The sequence below is a fragment of the Streptopelia decaocto genome (genome assembly GCF_964273445.1).
Source record: "Streptopelia decaocto genome assembly, chromosome: 15".
Taxonomy (NCBI): Eukaryota; Metazoa; Chordata; class Aves; order Columbiformes; family Columbidae; genus Streptopelia; species Streptopelia decaocto.
In genome coordinates, this window is record NC_138670.1 from 1,312,197 (window position 1) to 1,337,977 (window position 25,781).

The window sequence follows — 25,781 nt, forward strand, 5'->3', positions numbered from 1 at the left end:
ACCGCCTGGCAGAAAAGTTTCCACTTCCACAAGTTATCGCATTCAGAAGGGGTCGAGAGAGGAAGCCCTGCCTACGAAATCACACCGCTAGCCAGCAGTTACACAGCACGCGCAGCCCACAGACCCTCGAGCACTCCACAAAGAAAGCAGACACCATCGCACTCCTCACACGCGGCAGTCACCTCCTTCGCCAAAAGCCACCAGGAGAGCAGGAGGCACTCAGGCAAACCACGCACCCAGCCCAGGACACCCTGCCAGATCTGCCCGGCCCCCCCACCCACCTGCGATCTCCATGGGCTTCTCGTTGTTGAGGCTGTCGTTGCTGCCAGCTTCCGAGATCTGTGCCCCAAACGCTGCCTTCAGGAGCAGGTCAGTGAGCCGGCCCGTGCTCAGAGATCTAAAAAGAGGCCAAATACCATGATGCAGAAAGTTAACAGGTGCAAGGTTTCACTAAATTCTACTCCAGTTTGTGTCATTCCTGGTCCACAACCACTTAGCACTACGCGGCAAACAGTCTGGAGCTGAATAACCTCTCTTCCTCTTTCAACAGAGCGTCTGAAGCACCTCCTGCTACTTGCAGAAAGCAAACAACTACCATGACTAAGTGCAGTAATGCAAGCACTGACTCCAGCATTATTCTAACACAATTTTTCTTTGGCAGACGATACAGAAGTTAATAACAGAGGAGTCCCCCATGTCACTGCAGAAATCTGCAAAGAGGCATGTTGGAAAAACTGAACACTAACACCTCAGTGACTTGGTATCTGCGATCCCTCTGATCTCTGCTCTGAAGGCCGGTGCCCACTGTTTCACAGCCAGCACACCCGCAACACGCTCTCAGCCACGACAGGCACAGGCGCTACAAAGAAAACAGGCATCTGCATAATTGCAGGGAGTCTGGCCTAATAACCAAATCCTTGATCCCCACTTGATGAAACCCTTGACACTAAACACCGTGTGAAACTGCAAACCATCTTTTATTTTATAAAAATCTAGGCCGTGGCCCAGCCCTGTAGGGGAGGACTTTAAAAATCTGCATCATATGTGCTTGTAACCCAAGGGTGCTAGCAGCATCTGCAAGCATTCTGCAGTTATCTATGTTACAACTTAAATGTTAACTGGAGTTTGAAATTCGCCCCATTTGTCCCGTTTTAGAAACAAAGCACCACTGCGTGAAGCTCACCTGCCCTTGACCTCTTCCACAGGCCTCAATCCCAAGCCAGTTTGCTGGCAGTGGAAATGACCCATCTCCTTCAGATCTGGCAAGGTCTTGTTCCGTGTCGGAGTCATCATGACCCCCTGATGGGCCAGGAGGGTGAGCAGATTCTGGGAACTTGGGGTTTTGGGAAACTCAAAGGGGGACACAGCCTATGGAGAACAAAAAAACAGAGATCTGTCGTTAAAGTGAAGGAGGAACGTTCCCCTCACCCCCCCATCTGTTTATTAAAATTAGATCACATGATTAACAATCTGCCTGAAATAAAGAGGGAGAAATCCCACCCTACACAGTTACTTGCGCCCAACCCCAGAACGACTAAACTGAAAGGACAAACTCCACTGGAAGTTTGTAGCAGCCTAAAAGAAGCAGAGGAAGCGCTGTCACGGCGCCAGCGTCGCAGACACCAGGGCTGTCACCTGCCTCACCGTCCGCCCGCCCCGCTGGGGATTCCTTCGGGACGCGCACGCGTCACCAGCCGAGCCGCGGTGTGCAAACCAGCCCCGGCACCGCGGGCCACTAACGCGCTTCTGCTCCTCCCCACCACCTCCCAAAACCCTGCGCTCTGCCCCGACACCGAGCGCTGCTGCCAAGTGAGAGCTGCCCGCTAAGAAGTAGGACACTACCCCATTTCACACAGATCACTACACAGCCCTTGAAGAAAAGCGAACGAGCAGAGACAAATCCAGGCCAGAGTTATCTGATCACGCAGCGATTCATCCTCAAACAGCCCAGAACATCGAGCCGTGAGAAGCCCCAAAGCAGACTCCTCGACCCACCTTGGTAGGGGAGCCCATGATCGTGGGCAGGGGGCTTCTCTGCATGAACTCGGACAGCTTGGGCGAGGAGCGCAGCTGGCGGCAGTGCTGCAGGCCGTGGATCTGCAGGGGCTGGCTGCCCGCGCCGTGACCCAGCTGAGCAACCAGCGGGTCCGAGTGCTGCTTGGTGATCTTCTGCCGGCAGGAGTGCAGATCCGACAGGTTGGGAGCACTGTGGAGCCGCGAGCCCATCCCTCGGGGAGAGTGTTCGGGCGCCGAGGAACCTGCAGGGCCCAGAGACAAACCACATCATGGTCTGGTTCTGCCACAAAACGCCAGCCTGACCCCTGGGTCCACTGCTACAGCATGTGGTGGCTAAGGGTGGGACTCTGACCAGCACCGCAGGCTGCCAGGCCCGGTGGGGCTGTGACTCTGCAGGAGGACAAGCGGGCGCAGCAGGGACACGGGAGCACAGCTTCTCTCCTCACTGCAGCCCTTGCAGAGAAAGGGACCCTGACTGTCAGAGTTCAGCAGCAACAGGGGAGTTGGAGCTTTTGAGATGCTTTTCTTTCATTCATTAACTCCCAAGTCTCAAATTAGAGTTTCCGTGACACAGGGTCTGTCAGCACTGGAAGAGGCTGACCGGTGGGATGTGAATGGATTGACCCCGACCAGCACACAGAAATCCTGCTGGCTGAGCATCAGGAGAAGCTGCTGAAGGACCATATCCAACCTTGAACACCCTGAGACTACAGGTCTGGCCTTTGCCACAGGAATAATGAGATAAGGACCAACGCACCAGCAACAGGAATCCGGCTCCTCACTTCTGCTCCCAGAGCAGAGGGGATAACAGCCTGGCTGGGCTGCTCTGGGATTGTTCCAACTTGGAGAGAACACAATAAAAAAAGTTTATTCACTATTAAGTTTCCATTGGCAATAACAACACTATACATCATCTGTTTTACAGAAAGATGCTGGTTATCTCTCCCATCTTCTCAGCCCTAGCTGTGCTGTGAAAGGATCAACAACTCCTCTAAAAGGAAGAAACAAAGCTGTCTCATATTAGTTTAGCCAATTTTAGTCTGACTTTGCAGTGATATTAATTTAGAGGAATAGAATATGAATATTCTGCATTCCCCCACCAGCAGAGACTAATAAATACAGGATCGGAGACACAAGGGATACAGAATAGCTAGTTACATTGGAATCTGTTCTTTTATAGAAAACAGCAGATTGCATCAGTTGCACACTGGGGTTTTTCTTATCCCTTTTCCACTTGAATTGCTTGTTAGCACCTGGATCAGGCTGCCAGATACTCAGACAGCTGCTTTTCAGTGTGAACAGAGAAGTTCAAGCCCTTCCACGGCCGGTCGGGATTTTGCTCTGACAACAATGGGCTCACATTTTTTCACATCCCAGCCTGAGCCAGTAAGAAGATACTTTGCACTTACAGAAATCCTCTTCGGAGGGCAGCAAAATGTTTGAAGCAGGCACCAAACCAAAGCTTGCCTCTCCTGGGACTAATAGGTATTTTCCTCTCCTTACTGAGGCCAAAAAACACTTGTCAAATAATCTATTGAGAAGAGCCATGGGAGAACACAAGCGTCTGAATTCCCTATTACCTGGCAGCTACAGCTGGTCATTACCTCCGTCTTTGCAGGAAAGAGGCACACGATTTTATTAGGGCAGCAACACGCCAGCTGACATCTTACCTTGTGGCGACGGCATGAATGGCTTGGCACCGCCAAAGGACAGCTTTCTGGAGCTGGGCACAGATCCATGTTCTCCAGGATAAGGAGGTGAAGCACCGGCTTTAGGAAAACCAAGAGGACTTGTACTGCTAGACCTCCGGACCGTACCAGACCTTACAGGGAAAAACAGCAGCACACACGTTACTCTGGATGCCGGTACAGAGGAGCAAGGAGAACCACTCCATACACACACAGAGCTCCTTCCACAGAGCGGAGCCTCATGACTGTTCATCCTGGATCGAAATCCCACTGTTCCAGGACTACACCAATACAGATTAACATGATCATCCTGGTTCTCCAGAGTTTCGATGCAAACAAGATTTCGCCAACCAAACGGAAAGAAAGAATGACATTAGCTTAGTTGTAAGCAGGAAAATGCACAACCTAAACTCTGTTTACTGGAACGTTCTGCCTCTGCAGGCTCCTCCACCAAGATCCCCATTACACTCCTCTAGGTGAGAAGACAGTCTTTTCATCAAATCCTTCGCTCTGCTCTCAACTTGGAAACACCTTTTCCCTTCTTAAAATCTAAACATCAGTCTCAGCTAGTAGGTGGCTTTCTGGACAGGAATCAATGAATACGCTGAAAAAAGCTGCTGTGCTCAAAGCACTGCAAGATTCTATTAGCACGGAACCCTGCCTGCTCCCCGGTGACGCTGCGCTGCGCTGCTCATACACATCCACACAGCAGGAACAAAGGCAAATGGGTTTCTGCAGTGCAACATCACCCGGGAATGGCAAAGTCATTCCAACGAAGCTTCAGTGCATCTACTCAACAGCACTGCTAGGTGTATGTTTCACTTTTGCCATGTTTCAGAAAATAAATACATAAATAATAAAAACCAAACCCTATCTACTTCAGCAGTTCAGATAAAAAGACTTCAATCCTCCACTCTCAGCCAAATGAACCCACACTACATTCACATGCTGGGAGGAAAAGAAAAAGGAAGTCCTTTACAATTTTAACCTAAAATGACTTCTCTTCAGGTTGCTCCAGATTCAGAGGCCTCATGCTCATCAAATGCCTGGCCCCGAAGCAAAATGAACACACAACAGGGGAATGGGCGCCTGGCAAGGTGGAAGGATACCCAGACATCCAGTGGCAGAAGGTACTGCCGTCCCTGTTCTTAGCTCTCCAGAATCAGCCATCCAGGAGGCTGAACATCATCTGTCAGGAGCTTGCAGAAAAGAACAGCGGCTGCTGAAAGACGCGGAATGTCAGCTGCCACCCGATGGGACGCGGGATGAGCCAGCGAGCAGACGAGCAGGACAGGTGATGTGGCCAACAGTACCCACGTAATTACCACCTCGACAAGCACCATACCCGTCCCCAGAGCGGCCACGTCCCGCAGGCACACACCTGCCAGGCAGGTGCCATGTCCATTTTTCAGAAACAAGAGTGTACATCAGGGTTTGCTGTCAAATGACTTGGCAAACATGACGAGGCACTTGGCTGTAATGGCACTTGATAGCAAAGTGCAATCACATCCTCAGTGCCCGGTGAGGGTTTCTCCTGCCATTCCTGAAGGGTGGCTCCTGAATTTGCTGATTAGAGGAAGTGATGGTGAGAGAGAACTATGGCTTCCTGGGGCAGAAAGAAAACATGACGCCAGAGATTTTTGAGCAGGTGCTGAAAGCAAAGCGTGAATCATCTGATTGCATCCATTCCTCGAGTTCCTCTGCAGGATGATGCTCATCTCACCATTACACAGCGCTGACTACAAGGAGCAAAACGTGACAGTTTGACCCCCGAGTGGCAGCTGCAGGCTGGGAACCTGAACCAGCAGCCCGGCAGCAGGCTGGGGTGGGCACAGGGTGCCTGGGGTGGGCACTGGGTGCCTGGGGTGGGCACTGGGTGCCCAGGGCACCTTCTCCAGAGCTCTCACTTGATACATCACATGGACAACCAGGACTCTCTGGCAAGTTCCAACACTAACAGGCTCCCCAAGTTTTGCTGTAGAAAATACAAGGTGTGCAGGAAACGGGAAGGAGCTTCCTACAAAACCTGCCACACACTCGAACAAGTGAACATAAGATAGTATTAAAGTAACACCAGCACAAAACAATCTCTCTGCTGATCCCTGATTAATACCAACATACAGTGCCTCTGCCTCTGGGTTCGCTCTGAATAAGCCTTATCCTGAATTAGGCTGGCTGAAGCCCAAACTTCAGCTGGCATAGGTACTCCTCTGCTTCTGAAATCTGAACTTTAACTAATTCAAATACCAAAGCAACTCATCCAAAAACGACAAGATGCCTCACAGCCACTTCTGAGTGCCCCTGCTGCACAAACTCTCCAAGACCCTGCATGAGTCTCCCTCCAACCAGCCTGTGACCTGCGCTGCTGCTGCGAACCCAGATCTCCAACCTGCAAGAACCAGAAACTACGCATGAGGAGAGGTAAGAGCCCCGTGTGTGTTGGGTGTAGAAGGCAGCACCAGCGAGCCCCGCGGGCGAGCTGCACGCTGACGGCCGGCACCGGCGCCGGAAAACATCCTCTGCCTCACGGGCAGAAACTGCTCGTGACTCAACAGCCCTGGCTGCGTAACCACATTAACATGGAGCTCATGGCAGACACATCATCGAGGTTGTGATTAACTACAGGAACCAATTAAGGTGAAGTCAGGTAAGTGTTGTAGCCCCAGACATTTTAGTTGTTTATCTGAAATTTTCCTTTTGTAGAGGGATCTGCCAGATGTTCGGTTGTCCTGCTCGGACACCCAGCCCACTGGCTTGGGAAAAGCTGTCGGACCCAGAGGGGCTCAGCCTGTGCTGAGAGCTGACGGGAGCTGCCACACAATCACACACGGGCAAAACTCATGGCATGTGCTAACAAATCTCAGCACTGCTACAAAAATACCCCAAAACTACATCACCACACAGGCTCCCTTCGGCAAGGAGGAGCACCCATCACACAGGGAAACTTTTAGAGGTATTTACAGGTACAGTGAATAAACCGTAAAGCAGTTTGTTCTCCAAGCCCCAAGCTGCGATCCAAGCACCTCGGCCCTGACGCTGCCCCCTTCTCCCAGCCCAGCACTCACCGTGGAGACGCGTATTGGTTGGGGGACTGCAGGTTCTGCTCAATCCGGCGGTAGTTATGAATTTGCGTTGGGACCGGAATGGGCACGGAGTGTCCGTACTTGCTGCTGGAAAACTGTCCTGGCCGGCTGTTGAGAGGAGACACAAAGAAAAGCTCTAGTGGGGGTGGCTCTCCAGCCAGGTAATTGGAGGTTTATCTTGGTACACAGGGCGCGTCCCCTTGGCGGCTCTCGGGCTGTGGGTTTACACTGGGAGGCGGTTTGAAGTCATATCAAAGGGAAGTGACACCACGCGTCTCCTGCAAACAGGCACCTTTCTTCTTCCAGCGCCATTCCCACCCACGGGCTGAAGTTAAAGCACACGCGCCAGCGCACCCTCCCTGCAGGAGAACTGAGTCCTGCTGGTTCAACCGGCCCCGCTTCCAGCAGCTCAGAGCCCGGCCAAGGAGCACAGCGCTGAACCGGGACTAAACGCTCGCGCTCACAAAGGGCACCGGCAAAGATCTTGCTGCCAAGAGCTACTTGGCCTTCACGCAGAGGCACTGCTGCAGCAATGGCATCTCCATGAAAACAATAGAAACTTGCGGTGTATGCCAGAGTATTTGCAAGTTAACTACAGGGTGGAGAAGGCAACTCGGGAGAGAATAAATTTTTGGGACAGAAGCTGGTATCTATATACCCATCAAGGCCGGCCAGAGTATCACAGGCACAAAATGGGACAGGCTCATTCTGCAAACTTCAGACCTTGAGCTCCATCTGAGCAGGTTCGTCAGCTCGTGCCTGACACGCGTTCCCCCAGGTGACAGCTTCCCCGTCACTCCTAGCCCACGCTACGCACAAGCCATGCTATACAAAACCCATGCAAACGCCACATTTAACTAAGTAGCTGCCTAAATTCTCTTCCCAAAGGCTTCAGAATTCTAGGATTAATTGCCATGGCAATGCTATTTACAACTGCCAACACCAATCGCAGGGATGTTGCACAATTATAGAAAGATCTCATTGGTAATGAAGGCTTCCGCAGCCTTCCCTGCTGTCCGTTGAGGGGTCCTGGCTCTGGGTCTGCCCAGTTTAAAGCATCCCACCCCCAGAACTGATGCTTTGGGGAAGGTCAGTAGCACTCTGACGGTGTTGAACAAAGCTGACCTGCAGGAATGTGTCTGCAGATCTCCAGAGTGTATGTGAAGAGACCTTTCATCAAGGCTGAAAGATCAAGATGTGATTCAGATTTCTTTGTTCCTCTCTCCATATGTCTAATGATTTCTTAAGTTCTATATATTCTACATTGTGTGCTCCTACTTCTTCCATCAGGAGAACAGGCTCTTAGGCTGATGTTTGTCTCTCAAAGGTAGCATGGAAGCCTTGACTCTTCACTGACATATAATAAATAAAGGTGTTCCAGGTATCTGACTGCTGAGCGGCAAGGTGAGGCTTTCATGTCTCTGCCATCCACCAATGTAGGACATTGTGTCAGACAGAGATGAAGCGAATGGAGCTTTAATCAAGAAATCTGAGTGTTATTGTCAAACGTTGTACAGATCCTGACTTCAAACATACATTTCAAATGCTTTTTTGCTTCCATCTGGTCAAAATCCCTTGAGGAAAAGGAGTTCTCATGTGAAATCATGCCCCCTCTCTCCAAGAGCTCTAACACATCCCTATAGGATCCAGGTTTCTGCACAACGTGCAAATTGCGAAAAACGCACCCAACTGAGCTGACACACACCAAACCTGCTAATTGGCCTCAAGCCTCAAAAAATACAACTGAGCATAAATTTGCAAAGACCAAGAGATAAAGCAGGGATGGGGAGTTCAATTACCTGGCGGTAATTAAACACTCTTTGAAAATGGAATTAAACCCATTGCTGTGGGATACAGGCAAGGAAGTACTTTTTGTTCAACTTAGTAAGCAATTTCAACAAGGAGCTGCTTTAACAACAACAAAAAAAAAAAGGTAAAAAGATCAACTACCAGCATATTTAAATTGTGCCTCGTTCTTAGGGCCTTGGTTCACAAGGAGAAGCCACCTGGCCCCCGACACAGCCGCTTTGTGCCCCGCTGGATGGCGCCCGGCGCCCTCGCCAGCCCGGAGCCCCCGGAGAGGGAGAAACGTGGCTTGGGAGCGAAGACAGACAGAGGAGAGCAACCCCAGAGTCCTCTGGGCCAGGGACGCCAGGCGCTGGACGGACAGACCTCACAACACCCGCCCTGAAGGACGCACCCCGGTGGCACCGGTCCAAAGCGCTTTTAGGGGTCGGACCAAAGATCGTGCTTCACACTCTGGATTTGGAGTGACTGCTCCAATCTTTCATTATTTATGTCTTATTCCCCATCCTGGACTGGGAAGGAAGTAACTTTTCAGTGTTTCTCCAAAGTAGACAGAAAAGTTGGAAGTAGCACTAAGGGGTTTGGCACCTGCTCCACAGAAGCTGCTTGGAATGAGTAGCAAAGACAGCGAGAGCAGGAATGTGTTTAGATCGCAGCCACGGGCACTGATTTGCCACCTTGTGATCCAGCTGAGCATGACGAGGCCGGTTTGGTGAAGACTGCGGTGAACAGTGAAAAGTAGGCAGCATTTGTGGTGAAATTCCATGAATTTCCACTCACTGCTGTCCAGAAACAAGGCAAAATCCTTTAATAAAGACTGATCCCCAGAATGCAAAGGAATCAGTTCAGGAATAAGCTGTTAAAAAGCTTAGCAGGCAATGGCATAAGAAGCCTCATGCAATTAAACTCCACACTGGTACGTGCTTGCCAATTAATCTGATCACGTCAGCAAGGCTTTGAGCTATATTCTTCTCCTTTAAATCTTCATGCTTTGAGGCTATGTTTTGTCATTTTCTGGGCTCCGTTTAAGTGACAAGCGTGTTCAACATACAGCCTGGGACCACATTTCCTTCTTAAGCAAGATTACAGGGTCATCCATCTCTTCGTGTGAAATCCCCTTCATCTCTCCTCCCCGGCAGGTCCCATATTGCCAGACCGGAGAGGGAAGCTGTCCCGCTTCCCCAGGGGCACCAACGGGATGGGCAGCAGCACCAGCAGCTCCCTGCAAGCTAAGCACGTACCCTAAAGCTTCAAGCTGTAGAGTCCATGCGATCGCCTTGCACAGACAATTAACATCTTCTGAACTTAAACGCATCGGCAGGCAGCCGCTGGTGCTGGTCTGCGTGGGCAGGTGTCAACTATGACATTTCTAAAGGCTAAAGCTGAGCTTAGAGCAACTGGTTTAGTTAGAACTGAACCTATGACCACACCTATTTACACTTGTTACTCCTACTCCTGCCTTCGCTATCACTAAACAAGGCCCATGTAGCAGCATTGCTTTACACACACATGGTGCAAGGAGATGTTCAGACCTTCAAGCAAACTACAAACAACTAAGTAGGCCCAGATCTGTCCTTCAACAGCCAGGGGAGAAGAGCAACAATCCTCATCTGCTCTTATCCTTTCCCAGCACACAGCAGTTTCTGCCTTGGCCGAAGTGTTGTGCTGTAATTCACAGCACGAATTCAGAAGCAAGGCTCTCTGGTTGGAGTACTCACCACCCCTGCAGGCCGAGCACAGAGGGGATGAGTAGCACACACGTAACCGTGGAGTACATTCACTTTCTGCTTGAGAATAACTCCTGCCCCTGCAGGAAGAGGGTTAATTCCAACTCTGCTGCATTCTGTCCCAGCCCCTCCTGAGAAGGGAGACCGGCACTGATCAGTGCCCCAGGCTGGGGAGTTCCTCCTGGCTGGTTCTCCTTACCCTTTAATTAAAGGAGAGATGCAGATCTTACCCAGCCCAGCAACACCTGTAAAATCCCCTCCTGGAAGTCAAGGGGCATACAACTAATCCCTGTTGGATAGTGATCACTGAACAGCCGCTCTTACCTGGATGGGCTGGGAGAGCCGCTGTACGGCGGTGAAGGAGATGGGGTCCTCCCCTGGCTTTCCAAGCCTGCTGAAGTCACCAGAGAGCTCCTGAGGAATGCCAGAAAGAGCCCAGATGTTAGAGCCCGGGAACCAACGCTGCTCCCCCTGCAACGTGGAAACCGAGCTGTGTCTGCCCAGCAGCCCCCGCTCAGCCCCAGGAGCTCTGGTGCTCTTACCCGCTGTACATCAGACTGTCCTGGATTGCCTTCCCTCCTGCAGCCTCGCCAGTTAAATCACCTGAGGAACACAGAAGTGCAGAAAAACAATTTGAGATAATTGTCTTTAAAAAATCTTTAAATATTCAGAGCAACTGAGATTTTTGGGTAGAATTTCCTGCTGCTCCAAGACCCACTGAGTTGCTTCTGAAGTCAGTGTTTTGTCAAAGAGACATGGGCTGAAGCTGATGGGGATGCCTCTGATCCTTATATCCTGAAGTTTTGGCAAATTAAAGCTGAAAGGGAGCCCTTTTGGAAGAAGGTCAACACCCGCCAATCATTTAGGGCAGTAGGTAAATGCCCACTTGGCGCAAGCAAGTAGCTGCTGTGTGGAAAGCCAGCGGTGTGAGCTGCACACAGGGCTATGAAACGCCCGTGTCCTAAGTGGCGAAAGTCCAGGGCAGCCAAATGAGCTGGTGCTGGATGCACAACACAGGGAGTTCGTGCCTTTGCCAAAACATCTGAGCTCTGGAAACACGACTAGCACAGGACACGTATTTACTGGTCCCACTGCTGTTCCCAGGAAGAACACAAGCAACGCTGGGCTCTTCCTTATCGTAAGGATCCGGTTCTACCGCTCCAGATTCCTGTTTTAATACAAGTAGTGCAACTGTGAAGGGGGAATCACAGCAGTTATCACCGAGTCCCAGCTCAGCAAAGCATCACACACACGGTCAGAAGAAAAACCCAACATCTTTTAGATTTCTCTGGGATCTTTTCATTATAAAATCCAGCTTGCTGGCTGAAATCCTGTCTTCGACTGTGATGCTGATTGAAACTGAAGACAGGATGACATGGGAATGGCTCTGTGAGGGAAAGACATTTCCCTGCGAGCCTGCTTAGCTTCTTTTCCAGTCAGATTTCCAGGTTCAACCTCTTACTGAGGTCCCTAAGTAATCTTTACTCTCAAATCCTGTATTTGAAGGTAATTACAAAATATCCCATGGAACTAACCAGTGAGACAGATGTCTGTAGCAGCTTGAGAACAAAACCATTCCTGCTCTTCAGTCAAAGCAGGCAGGTTTAATCGCTCTTTTAACCTTCTAGTAACTATCCTTGGCATCCACATCCCGCCCTGCTTAGAAGATCTGCACTTCCAGAAGCCCCCTTACTTGAGAACTGCGCTGGGACCATGACGAAGTCATCTGTGTCACAGGACGAGTTCTTGCTGCTGCTCCCAGCAGAGTCCTTGGAGCCGTGCAGGAAGCCGGGCGAGTCCTGGGTGGGCGACGCCAGCGCCTTCTCCTGCAGCTGCTGCTGCATCTCTCCCAGGGACTGCTAATGCAAGAGAACGGCAAAAACCAAACCCTGGCTTCAGCACAGCCACTTCATCATCCTGCTGGATCTTTAAACCGAACTGTGCAAGGCTACAAACAACATTGTGCTGATAAACCAGGGCTGATCGTTTGCCAGAAGCAGCTGTTTCGTTTACTGAAAAGGAGCAGCCTTTTACGCCCATGCCAGAGCAGCGCATCTTTCGTTGCACAAAACTCACGACCAGCACGTCTGATGCTCCCCAGATAAGAAATACTAACTTGAGGTGCCGCATCCCTCCGCTAAGGCTTTCTCCAACAACCATGCATTTTCTACCAACCCAATTTAACGTGGCTGTGAAATGGAGAAGAGCTTTCAGAGATGGTTTCGGTTGCTCTTTGGGGTTATGTTTTGTTGGTTTCTTCTTAAACATTAAACATCTGGCTTCTATTCACTTTTTTTGCAGTAAGCAGTGCTCAGCAACATGCACATAAGCGTCCCTGCACCTCAAGACAACTCTGTTTTGGTGTAGTGCTGATAAAGAAAGGGCTGGAGAATGGTGTTCAATAGGTGAACACCTCACGGCCATGGGAGGCAGGACAGACACTGAAAAGTGACGGTTTTCCTCCTCCTCCAGCCAAACAATGACCAGCCCTGCAAACCTCATGTTGTGCAGACAGATGGACAAAGCCGGATGGTTTAAGAAAGATTTAAAACAGCTGAACCATACACAGAGTAGATCACAATCTTTATCCTAATGCATTTGTAGGCTGAGAAAGACCTGAATCAGCTTTCACTTGGGCCCTGTTAAGACCTTGTTGACCCTCCAAAGCCTGTCCTGCTGTCCCAGTGGTGGGACTCTCACCGCCCCTGCAGGACACACAAGATGAGGGAACTTTCCAGCAGCCAAAGTTGTCTTTTTTCCCCCCAGCGCGCCAGCTTTGCCCCACAGAGGTGACATCGTACACACGCTGGGCCTGCACACCCCCACCAGCAAAACTGCAAAACGGGACCAGTTCCCAACACCCCTCCCGGCCTGGCAGTGAGTCTGGACCATCCCTGAGCCTCCCGACCTGCGGGAGCTGAGGGCAGCGGCTGCTTCCACACCATCTACCCACTGCTGGGGTCTCCCAGGCAGGAGAGCCCCAGCCAACAACTCGGGCTGCAGGGGGGCAGAAGCTCTTGAGGACACAGCTCCGTGACGTTCCCTCTGCACCACGAGCACCCACTTCAGCTCCTGATAGCGCCTCTCAGCCTTTCCCACACTGGGCTGAGACACCTCGGCACAGCCAAACTCAGAGAACAATGCAAAATAAAGCAGCAATGCCAGGGAGGAAAAAATCCAATCCTCCCTTCCCCTGCCCATCACACCACCAACATTCCTGAGCCCAAAGGCAAAAGGCGGCTCTCACCGAGAGCCTCCGACAACAAGCCTTCAGTTCAGTGAGCTGGAGGAATGTCAGTTCACCGGTCAGCTAACGTTCTGCCCTCCGGAAAACCTTTCGTCATTTCAGGTAACCAGAGGGAAAACCCATCAGTTCAGATCATCTCTCAGGAGGCCACTGGGCTGTGGCGGGTCTGAGCACACAGCGTGGCCCCGTGTCCCTCTGCGGCGCCCGCTTCACCGCCCAGAGAGGGTGGAGATGCTGCCAGGACCCACGGACTGCGTGAGAGCAGGGGACTTGCAGCCACGCAAGCAGCGCTACACCCTGAATTAGCCGCTGTTCTTTGGTTCCAAGGAGCTTTCCAACTCTGCCAAGACAAGCCAGTGCTGCCAATACCAACTTCTTTCATAACGGCTTTTCACGTAATAGGCAACAGCAAGCTGAAGTATTGCCTGACAATCTTCGAGATGTAAACTCTCGACAGACTGGAGAAGACACTGAACCAACCCCAGGCAGAACTAAGGCGTTCGGTGACTTTACCAGCCGCCAGCAGCAGCACAGACCTTGTCTGAAAGCAGCCGGCCGTGGGCTAACGAGCAGCGCGTCCTCGGAGCGGCACTTACCGGAGGCGATGCCAGGTGCGAAGTGGAGGAGCTGCTGGAGGAGCTCCCGGAGCCTGAGCTGGGGTACGAAGGCATTGGCACGGAAGCAGCTAAAACCAGCAAAAGACAAAAACAAAGGAAGTCGTCAAACTAAGATCAATCAGCAATAAAGAAGGTCTTTTCCATCCTTCCCACAAGTTTATCACATGTACCATCATTATGTCATGACAATATCATCAGTTAAAGGAGAATACAAATCAGCATTCTGTCCAGTTATAGGATTGACATCCACCCCCTTTTCCACGCATTATTTCACAGTTACAGCTCTTAGGGTAGAAGGTCTCAGAACCTCTGACCAAGGTCAGGTATCCACTCAGTAGCTGACCCACAGAGGTGGCAAGGTGGCTTCTGCCCCAAAGTGCCTCCAAAGCATCTTTACAAATGAAGGGAAAGACAAACAGAAGAGCGGCCTGAGTTACTCGTGTCAGCGACAGAGGGCAGAACCCAGACCGTGCCCTGACAGCTGCTTCCTGGGACCCCGCGGCTCAGCACACGGACCACAAACACTGCGGGTCTGTGCTCAGTTACACACGGGCAGCGGGACAGCCCAGAACACGATGTAACACCAAACCAAACCAAACCAAACCTGCAGAATTAATCATTCCACAAGGTAACAGCTCAGTGCTTCCTGTACCTCAACACATCCCCCCTCAGTCACTTCTGCAAGTTAAGGAGGTTTTGCTTATTTAATCTCTTTGTACAGAAATGGTTCCCCAGCACTGGCTGTTCTTGCATCCCTTCCTTTTCTGTTTTATTCTTCTATATCAGACCTGTCCATTTTATTCGCTTCATTGTTGAAGTGGATTTTGTAACCCTCGCAGAAGCATAAAGCTCACGCTGCAAGGAGCAGTGAGCATTGACCTTCAGGCAGAAAAGATAATTAAGGCCTCACAGGAGAAAAGAATATTGAAGTCCAATGACTTTTGAAAGCCAGGCTCTGGGAGTAACCCGGTAGAGCTCAGCTCGGCTGAGGAGGGACGCGAGTCAAAGGTGACACTGACTCTGCACCAGACTTTGAAGTAGGCAGTGGTTCAAACTCCCTGCTCCACCCGCACAGGAATGAACAGAGCAGGAGCTGCAGAAGAGCCCAACATCCCCACTTCAAGGCAGCTTGAAATCCGATTTCACTCTGCAGCCGTTTTGGTATTTGAATGACTTAAGACAGAGATCAGAGGCAACGCCTGAGTGAGGAGAGGAACACTTTGCTGCTCTCCCATTGTGCTGGCAGAGAACGAGCACCTTGCAGCACATGGCTGTGCAGGATCTGTGCCCACCACTCCGCACCTAATACAAAGAGGGTTAATAACACCTAGAAGAAGAATGCTTCTGTTTGAAGTGAAACTACCTCTGGCATTAATCACATTAGATACTACAAAGTACTTACTCTATTCAACTGGCTAGAAAAATGAAAGTACATCTCTCTGCAATTAACTGTTGAAACAGTATTCCAACTACAAAAGAATGGGAAAATATGCCTTTTAATAGAAGGCTTTAAGAAGTTTTTCCGTGCAGCCTGTGAAAAAGGTTGAAGGATGGCTGGACCAGTGACTCTCAGCACAGAGACAACAATCAGATGCCGAGTTCCTCAGAGATGTAACAAGATCCAACAACAGGAAAATGAAGCCAAAGAAGCGTATGCTTAAAATATATGTTTAAACCTAAGTAACCAATCACTGTAACAGTTTAACCAGGGTCACAGCGATCTCCTCCGCTCGTTGCTGACATTAACAGAAACGGAATGTTTTCCTAAAGAGGTTCAGCTATACTACAAATAGAGATTGATGTGGCAATGTCCCAGGGTTTGTGCCACGGGGCCGGTGTGCGGTGACACAGACTGTTCCCCCGTGTCAGGTCCATAACGCAATACATCTTTACAAAGCCCTTTCGGCCTCTGCATCTGTTCTGCACGTGGTTCTGCACCCCCATGGGCTGTGCTGTGGAACACGCCGCCCCGGCTCCGGTGAAGGACCAGTGAGCGCCGTGCCCTGGCGATGGGTGCACTGGGAGGTGGGTCAGGGCTTGGCAGGGAGAGATACAACCACCCGCACCCCGGGTGTGCAGCACAGCTGGTTCTGCTCCCCACGCTCGGGAACACACACAGCGCTGTGGGAACGCGGCTGTAAAGCAGAGCTCTGCCCTGCCCGACCATCACCGGCCCAGGGCCCGCACAGCAAGCCCAGCACCTCCCAGACACTCAACACCAGAAACCTCCCTGTTTCATCCCACCAGCTGCTACAGAACAATCCACCCTTGTACACAAACATCCTCGTATGCAAAGGTGCTTTTACGAAAAGGCTAAGAGATTTCTGAACTGCGTCCACACGTGCCTGCTGCAAGACTTGCATCACTTTCCTGGAATCAGTATTTTTGTTAGAGCCATTTCAGTTCTCTCTCAAGGTCCCCTCCGCTCTATTTTGGTTCTGTGTTTATTATTGATTTAAACCTGGCTGGAGTTTAGACTTTTCTATTCTTGTCTGTTTGCTTTGGACAGCTTTCCATTAGTCTAGGAAGGAAGAGGAGCAGGCAGACTTTGCCACTATTATCTGAAACTCAAGTGAAAGCTCTCTGCGCTCAACACGCCTTTAGCGCGGCCTCTATTAGTCGGGTTCTTATTTAAACCCTTGTACATTCCCCCAATGCACACTGCAATGCTGGGAGGTCTAACTCAAAAGGTCCTGACACTAAAACCAGACTTTCATTCATGCAGAACCACAAGGTTTGGCTCTGATAAACCTCCCTGACCACCATATAAGCCCTGTTCGTGCATTTTTCAACACGAGGCACGCAGGACAGGTTGAGAGCAAGACGCTTCCATCTCCACACGCCCGGGCACTCCCAGGTACAATTAAAAAGGCGCAAACACCTGGCTCATCATGTTTCCAGCTCAAGTCGGAGTGTGGGCAATGGTAACTTGAATTGCAGGCCCCCACCTGAATCCAAACATTACTGGATTGTAATTATAATGTAAATAAGTCTGTTTTCATAATCGTCCTTTCCAACTTGCTCCAGCAACAAAACACTCATCCCATGTCCTGTAACCAACTGGTGTCAAAGCAGGTGAGCTGGGAGCCATAAGGGCTGAATGGATCCCGATCCTGCACAAACCACTGCTGCTCAACCATCCCACCAGGTGCCCTAAAAGCAGCTGAGCTTCAAGCTGGATAGAAACGCTTTATTTGGAATCCAAGTTTTACACACACTGGAGAGATGCATTTTTGTGTTTATGTGGATTCAATTAAAACCAGTCATTAAAAAGTCATTTAATTGCAGTTTCTGGCAGCGGAATAGTTTGAGTGCAAAAACTGGAAGGACTTGCCCAAAGAATGAGCTGCTTTTCAGAGCTAAAAAATGCGCACCATTGAAATGCAGAAGTCACAAGGATTTTATTTCCTAGTTTTTACTTGAGTATTTTATGTACAATAATATTATTAAGATGTTAAAAGTCAAGTTAAACCAGACACTGAACCACCCGAACACTTCGGAACCATAACCACTCACGTTTCGAGCTCTCCTAACTCAGAGTAAAGAACGTACCAGATCACCATTCATTAATGGCAGGAGCAACAAAACCTCCAAAGTATTCTGCACGGGTACCAATTACAATGTGTTTACTAGAGAAGACTTGCACAAGCGTCTAATTATGCCTCCTCATGCATTATTACAGTAACACACTGCCCCACACCATATGCTGATCAGCCCTGGCTACACACAGACACCATTCTGACTAGACACGGGATTTTGAAGACTTTTTATTAATAAACTTATACACATCTACACAGTCACAGGTACAAAACCCACAATAAAAAATGTAAATAAAACAAAAAGAAAAGTGCAGGGTTCACTTCTGTGCTGCACCCGGGACCAGGAGACGCGTCCCGGCTTCACTAAGGACAGGGACGAGGGATGCGAGAACAACCACCCGCACACCTGCAGCGCAGAGAAGCTCCTCACAGATGCCATATTCAAAGATTTTTGACAGAAAGGTTGATTTTGCTAAAGTGTCTTGAAAAACGTGCAAATTTATTTAAATGAGATGGAGCCCCCCCCTTGGGAACTTCAAAAATTATCCACTTAGAGGATTTTCCATATTTGAGGATTCCCCATATTTGAGGATTCCCCAGTTTTCCAGAATTTCAAAATCATGTTATATTGCAAAAGCTTTTTTATAACTCCATGAGGTGGTGCATTAACACATCCCCACAGAACGAATGGCTCTCCCTTTATTTCTAATGGCTGTGTGCCCGGATCTGGACCAGCCCAGCGGGGTTCAGGCCCGGGTGATGAGCTCAGCTCCACATGTTCTCCCATTCTGCCCTTGCCACCCAAAGGCAGATCTGCCTGCAGGGCTACGGAGACATCACGCTGCAAAATGTTCTCATATGGAAAGTGTCTCACCTTAAAATCGGCTTGGGACCTACAGGGCTGCACGTCTGCCTGCCCCGCAGCGCGGACACCTCTGAACAGGATGGTCCTTTATGCAAAGGCTGCATAGCAGGTCCCAGGCTTAGCTCAGGTATCAGTGTTTTCATCACTCAACAGCTACTGCCCCAAAACACAGATCATCCTGGTACGGATCATCCAAACCCTCCCAAGATGTGAACGACCTAGTCCTGCTTCCACCAGTGTCACTGGCAGCCCCATGACAGGCTCTCGGGAGAGCAACACCGCGAGGACACGCTGTTCCTTCCCCAGCGCTCCACTGCAGGCCTGAGGACTAGTCAGTCTGCGCACGACCATAATGATTCAGATGCAGCCGTGTCTCTTTGGTACTTCCCACACTCATGTTGCTGAGCCACTTGTTGAGATGAAGTAGCACGATAAACTTTTGGCTCTTCTCTAACCTATTCAGGGATCAAAACAAGCACCGTTCCCACATGCAGCCTTTACCATCCAGGCTCCTCACTGTGCTTCCCAGAGACCTCCGTCCACCCCTGTCAGCAGCAGAGGCCTCCAGGGGGACTAGAGAACCCTCTCCTCCAACAGCAGCCTTTGTGTACAACCTGAGGACCACCAGAAATGGGGCGGTATTCCTCCCCTCATCTTCTCAAAGCCAGCAGTGGCCTCTCACGCCTGGACACTCCTCCAGGCTGTGGACATATACCTGGAGGTGAGGACCAGCAGGAGACAGGTTCAGTGTTCAGACGGTCCTTATCTGCCAGTAAAGGGGCCCTTTTGATGGGGCCTTGACCCCACACCATTAATTCTGGTGCAGCTGGGGGCAAAGGCTGAACTACAGTCCCTTGCTCATAATGGTGCCTCTGGTTTCTGCTCAGCAAATGTGCAGAAGTTGGAAACTGAGGCCAAATCAGAAGAACCCTCTCCTTTTTGCAGGGGGTTTTCTGTTCCCCTGGCCAACAAACCAAGGGAACTGCTGGAGGTAAGAGATGAGCTGGTGGGCATGCAAGAACATGCCGATGGAGTCCTCTTCTGCCCACAGCGGGATCGGACTTGGAAGGGCTTTTCCTGCACAGCAGTGGTGCAGCAGGCACTGGGAGCAGAGCTGGCTTAGGAGCCGGCTTAGGAGCCAGCTTAGGAGCCGCGGTGCACAGGCAGAGTCCTCTCTGGCCTGCAGAGCAGCCCTGCTTTGCAGGACTCACTCCACATCTTGCTGGCGCAGATGGAGACAGAGGCCTGGGTGGCTTGCGAGCTCCCCTAAACCAGAAGTGTCTCTTCTTGCTCGCAGGACAGTCACCTAAATACACAGTTAAATGTGTATCAGGAACAACTGAGAAGTTCTGCTCTGTGTCCAGGAAAGTAAGAGACTGTCGGGGTGACACGGACATCAGACAAAGGGTGTCTACCCACGACATACATCCACGAGAGGCTCCATGCTCAGGAAGCTGCCTCTGAAGCCTCCAGCCTCTGGACTGGGCACCCTGCGTCAGTCACTGATGAAAATCTCGGTTCTATCACTTACTCAGGAGATCAGAGGCCCAGCAGGATCCTTCCAGAAGAAGATGCCAACCAGACACAATTCTACTAAACCAAGCCTCTTGACCAGAGGACTGTTACATCCCACACCACAAGCAATTCTAAATTGTTCTCCACTGAAAACAAACCTCAGCATCATAACACATGTGGCTGGAAATTTTCCAAAGTTTTGATTCAAAAGAGGAAAGAAAGAATTTTCAATGGAAATGTGTCTGTGTTTTGACCAGTTCTCCCAGGGCACCCAAATTCAACTCCTCTAAAACAAGATTTATCACGGATTCGGAGGTAAATGCTGAAACGAGACTGGGTAACCAGAGCCGCTGCTTCGCACAGCCAGCCCAAGGGACCGCCTGGCATGCAGGGACAAGGGACAGTCGCCACCGTTCGCCATCTGAACTGTCCTGCGGATGTGGGTGAACAGCAAGATCACGCTGCGTGTTCCTGCTCGGCTACAAGCGTCCCCCCCGGCCAAGCTCTGCACGCAAAGCAGCTAAACGCATTCCAAAGCTACAGTTACTTCTGCTTTAGCCTTCTAAATAGCCCCCTACTCATCCCTCCAGAGGTAACTGAGCAAAACAAATACATTTTGATGGCAAAATCTGGGCACAACGCAGTAACAAATGCTGAATCCCTGCCTGAGTAACTAAGAAAACAAAGCCTTTTTTTTCTTTCCTTTTGAAGTAGCGGCAAAGAAAGTCACGTCACGTCACGGTTCAAAAAGAGCTGTAATCAAAAATGCACCACTTACATTTTTTCATAGAGGCACTTGCATCCAAGAACGGGTGATGGAAAAACTCATCTGAAAAAAAACCAACAACAATGACTCAGTGAAAGGAAATGAAGTTTACAAAGCAATTAAAGCACAGCAAGTCACAGTATTTTACAGTCGTTTTCCCAGGCAATGTAGTGAACCATGGACGCTGAGCGAGTGCGGCTGCAGTGGGCAAGAATGCCCACGGGGGCTGGATGCTGGACCTACTCGTCAAAAAAGGGTGGGAAGTTATTTGGATCCAGGGGCTGCTATGTAAGTACGACCAAAAAAATTGTCTCTCTGCTACAGCCATCTCTGCAAAATCGGCTGAGCAGGGCGGGGAAGGGAAATCAGCGGGGGCAGTTCCATGAATGAGGAAAGGGAGGTAAAAATCTTAGCCAAAAGCATGGCCGAAGGACACGAGGGTTTGTTCCCTGGGACTCACCATCCATACTAATGGATTCTCCTTCCCCACAGGGCATTAAAGAACTTGATAAGGTTTTGCTGCAAGCTACAACCCTGGGCTGCCAGGGAGAATACACTGAATTCATTGTGAATGCTCCTCTGCCTTACAACAGCTCTGACACTTGTAGGAATCGCTTATTGGGAGGCAGACAGGGTGACTACGTCAAGACCCGGTACGGCCAAGTCTGCGCATGCGCGTCAAAAGCTGCTATCAGCAAGAAGAGAGAAACTCCAAGGTGCAAAGTAGCACTAAGAGACCAAGTCCCTGGCTGCTGAGGACAGTGCGTCACCCTCCCTGCAGGATCAGGTGAGACTCTGCTTATCGCACTGCACCGCCACTCATCCCACAAAGAGAACGATGGGCAGGAGCTCCGCTGAGTGATTTTACACCTGAACCCCGTGCGCTGAAGGCAGAAATGCAATTTCTAAAACTCCACCACAGAACCACAGCCCAGAACACCCTTCCTTTCACACTGACACAACTGCTGCTTTCTCCACTCATTACAGGAGGATATTCTACAGACCCAGGCCAAGAAAACCTTCTGTCCTGGCTTGCTGGAGACCCTCTATGTTTGCCTGTCCCCACAAGCAGCCGCCCCTCCTGACTCCATCTCTGCCCAGGGCAGCTCCGCACCGAGTCCTCTCCCACCACACTCAAACTCGGCCTTTCGGGAGCGTTAGTCATGATCTGCACTCATTATTTGGCTGACTGCAGGCAGCTCAACTTGTTTGCCCAGCACGGATTTCCTCTTGCAACACCCAAGGTTTACAGAGTTCTGCTTTCTGTAAACAGCTCCTCTCTGGCCTGGGAGCTCCCCAGCAAGTCGCCACTGCCTTTTTGTTTGCCTGCTTTTTGAACTCAAACAAACTCTCGCTCCCCAGCCCCTCGTGGGCACTGCCATGCTGGGGTCCTGCAGCCACAGGACACTGGTCTGGAGCTGGCACAACAGAAGTGACGGAGATCTCCGCAGGGTAAACTGGAATCTGGCAGCTGAGATCAGCTGGAGACCATCCCCATCCCACCCAGCTGCCGGAGTTTCCTGCCTCTTCAGCCTGCTCCTCCAGAGCTACTCAACCGAAGGGGTGGAAATGACAATTTCTTTCACTTTTCCCAACTCCAAACTGTTTATTAGTTGTGCTTGCAAAGCAAAATTCAACAACCCCGCTTGTAATCATCAGCAGGAAACTTGCAACTTCAAACCCTTCTGGCTTTCCTCTAGATAATCTTGCGATTGCAAAGACCATCAGTTCCTGCTAGAGGAGCAGCTGAGACGCACAAGTAATTGGAGTTCCAAGCTTGTGTGTTGCTGCTGTGTGAAGTGGCTGAACTCGGGGAGCTCCATGGAGGACGCTGTGCCGGTCTGCAGGCACAACGGAGGAACAGGAGCAGCAGACATCCCGCTCGGGGCAGGGGGACCCTGCAGCACACCTGAGCCTCACCCGCAGAGCTCGGGAGGGCAACGGAGCAGTGACCATCAGCCAAAGCAGACCCTTTAAGTTGTGCAGGTGAAGAGAGTAGCCTACGGTTAGTTTGCCAGTGGGAGGACAAAGCACCTGTCTACCAGGAGCCATCTACGGGAAGGGGGACATCTGCTTCAGACAATATCAGAGCTGTTGGACACTAATGCTCTGTGCATGACAGCAGAAAACACGACAACGGTTGGGCACAGGGAAGTGCTCCCGTGTAGCTGTTGCTGCTGTCTTGGCAAGGGGCATCATCTGGAGGCCTCCTGAGCTGACCCTCCAAGGAAAGGATGGGACCACTGAGCAGGTGGAGCTCAGATCTCCAGGAACACAGAGGAGCTGAAGTCCCAGCACCAGCGGGGAAAGGAAAACAGTTGTGCCACATGCAGGGAAGAGGCTCAGGTGCTTCAGCAGAGACTCGGAGGAGGAGGCCGAGGTGGATGAGACCAAGAATACCACTGGATGCTGAGAAGTGTATTGGTCTGAATAAATCACGGTTCTGGTACTTGCTTTGCTCTCAACTGACAGGAGATATTAGAATAAGTCATAGGATGCCACACAGCCAGAGATCTGCTTCCATAAAGCAGAAGGAATATCTCAAATACAGGCTTCTGTACAGAATATACTCACAAACCCTCCCTGAGGAACAATTACATCTTACAAGGATGTGCCAACTTGTAGAGAAAAGGATCCCACACGTGATTAAGGGCAGGCAACAATCTCAATCACAGAATCATTTCAGTTGGAAGAGACCCTCAGGATCGAGTCCAACCATAACCCAACCGCAGCACTAACGCGGCAGGATGCGCTGTGACTGTTATCCTGAATGGGATCGAAGTCTATTATCTCAAATTTCCAAGTGTTAGACACTGACTCATGCAGTTCATTCCCAAGAGGTACAAAACAGCTTATGAAGGCCTAAAAAGGTTTACCAGACACCATTTCTGACAGCAGGGAAACAGGAGCCTCCAAGATGTTTTCTTTTGAAATACTCAGCAGCATGAGAGCAGAAATAGAGATCCAGAGCCCAGACAGCAGATCTGCAGGGAATAACCCTCAGAGGTGTTGTATCCAAATCAGTCTGTCAGCAGCTTCGACAACTCCCTTTTCAAAAGGCTTTTCTCACTTCTGCACCCCAGCAACCATAGTCCTTCACACTCAGCGTGGTATAATTATGATCAGCCTTGGTTCAGCCAACTTCCTTGGTGAGACACTATCCACATTCTGAACAAACAGCTTTGCCCGAGGGGAAGGGAGAGGTGGGGGGAAGATTAAAGACCACAGAGTTGCCTTGAGATGACCTGGTCCTTTCAGGGGCTCTAGGAAAGGTCCCATATGCCAGCCATGCCCCGCTAAAGGTTCTTCAGACCTCTTGCTCAGGTGGACACATCTGGCAGAGGCTGCCCAACCCAGAACTGCCTGGCACAATGACTGTTCTCAGTTTAGAAGGAATTAAGACATCAAAAGGAAGGGAAGAAAAGGAAATCTTCATGCCAGCCAAGTCAGGAGGCTGAGACACAGATCTCCAGGGAGAGCCAAGAGACCGCCAGCCTGAGCCCCGCGAACCAAGGCTGCTTCCTCCTGGAGGAGGAGGGAAGGGTCTGCAGGCCGCTGCTGGCTCCTGGCTCAGGTTATCCCTGCAGACCCTGAGAAACAGGGGGTATTGCAAAAGTACAGCAGTTTGTGCCATGCCATGGCACAAAAGACAACAAAGAGGCAGCAGAACCAAAACTGGAAGGAGGTCTTACCAAAGTCCATGCGGTCCTTATAATTACGCTGCAAAAGGCCCAGCAGCAGCTGCCTCAGGTGGCTCGACGTCTCCCTGGGGATGCTAGGATTGAAACAAAAGCAACGTAAGAGAGGCTTGCAGTCTACTTAAACTGCTTTTACATATTCAGGAAGGCAACCTGCAAATGCAAACTCCCTTTGTGCCTGCTGGGCTAGGAACGTACGAGGAGCTCAAGCTGAACAGAAACATCTCTATTTGCATTTCAGTTTAGGTTTTAGTCCCCATTGTCATTGTTAAGGCCAGAGCTAATCCGGCCTCAGCGGCCTCTCCCAGGAGCACTGCAGACCCTTCCCCTCCGCAGCGGGGCCAGCGTCATCCCTCTGGCTCTCAGCAGAGTTCATTCGACAGGCAATATTTTGCACATGATAAAGAAAATCTCTTTTATTTGCTCTAATGGGAGTAAGGAGGTCATTCAAATGAAGCAGTTACCAAAGGGAAGCTTCCAATTAAGACATTGGTGGTGAAATGTATCACCAATTACCACCATTTTATTAAGGCATTTCTTTTTCAATGCAGCTTATGTAAGACTAACAAGTAACCTTTGTCTATTTGCTGCCTTGATATACTGCATTTATTAACCAAAGGCCACTAAGATGTGAGCAACTGCCACATGAACAAGCTAAAATGAGTGCAGCTACTGCCACACTTTCCAGTATAGGTAGGAAGAAAATATTTTCAAAGGCCAGTGCAGCACAAAGAGAGATGGTAAATCAGTGTGCACTCCCTCGCCCCACAGGCAGACGGGGAGGCCAGGGCAGCCCTTCGCAGCCCCAGCAGATTGCAAGAAGCGGGGAATAAGCGAACGGATTAAGGCAGGGAAAGCAGAGTTCAGCCCCTGCATAAGCGGATTCAGCTCTGCTGCCTTTCCTGCACAACCAGCAGCGCTCTCAGGGGCCAGAGCTGAGCTCTCCAAATTACACATAGGAGGCTCCAGCTCTGTTCGGTACCGATGCTGCTCACCGCGGCCGTGTCCAGCGCGGCCCCCCCGGTCTGCCAGGCGCTCCCGTGCCTGGGGCAGCCAGGGTAACTCAGCACCAGGATCCAACAGCACGTGCTGGCTCGGGCAAGACTCTGCTCACCATCCTCCAGCCAGGCCTGAGCGACACTGGGAGAAACAACCCTTCCTACACCCCGCCATCCGCTCTGCCCCACCACCCACAGCCCAAAAACACAGAAACG

At 50.6% G+C, this 25,781-nt stretch overlaps 1 protein-coding gene across 6 annotated transcripts in view; it reads right to left on the minus strand.

Moving 5' to 3' along the window:
* The window catches only part of ULK1 (unc-51 like autophagy activating kinase 1), a 69,694-nt gene that overhangs the window by 11,524 nt on the left and 32,389 nt on the right, over positions 1 to 25,781 (minus strand). For 5 of the 6 annotated variants that reach the window (XM_082065866.1, XM_082065865.1, XM_082065868.1 and 2 more), the window contains exons 11-22: positions 24,562 to 24,644; positions 20,882 to 20,932; positions 14,164 to 14,252; positions 12,014 to 12,179; positions 10,863 to 10,923; positions 10,645 to 10,734; positions 6,770 to 6,895; positions 3,687 to 3,838; positions 2,774 to 2,857; positions 1,996 to 2,258; positions 1,184 to 1,368; positions 282 to 397 (exon numbers count right to left, since the gene is read on the minus strand). In XM_082065866.1, coding sequence (XP_081921992.1) covers positions 282 to 397; positions 1,184 to 1,368; positions 1,996 to 2,258; positions 2,774 to 2,857; positions 3,687 to 3,838; positions 6,770 to 6,895; positions 10,645 to 10,734; positions 10,863 to 10,923; positions 12,014 to 12,179; positions 14,164 to 14,252; positions 20,882 to 20,932; positions 24,562 to 24,644 — 1,466 coding nt within the window. The remainder of the gene's footprint in view (positions 1 to 281; positions 398 to 1,183; positions 1,369 to 1,995; positions 2,259 to 2,773; positions 2,858 to 3,686; positions 3,839 to 6,769; positions 6,896 to 10,644; positions 10,735 to 10,862; positions 10,924 to 12,013; positions 12,180 to 14,163; positions 14,253 to 20,881; positions 20,933 to 24,561; positions 24,645 to 25,781) is intronic. The other variant, XM_082065867.1, reaches the window with a different exon arrangement.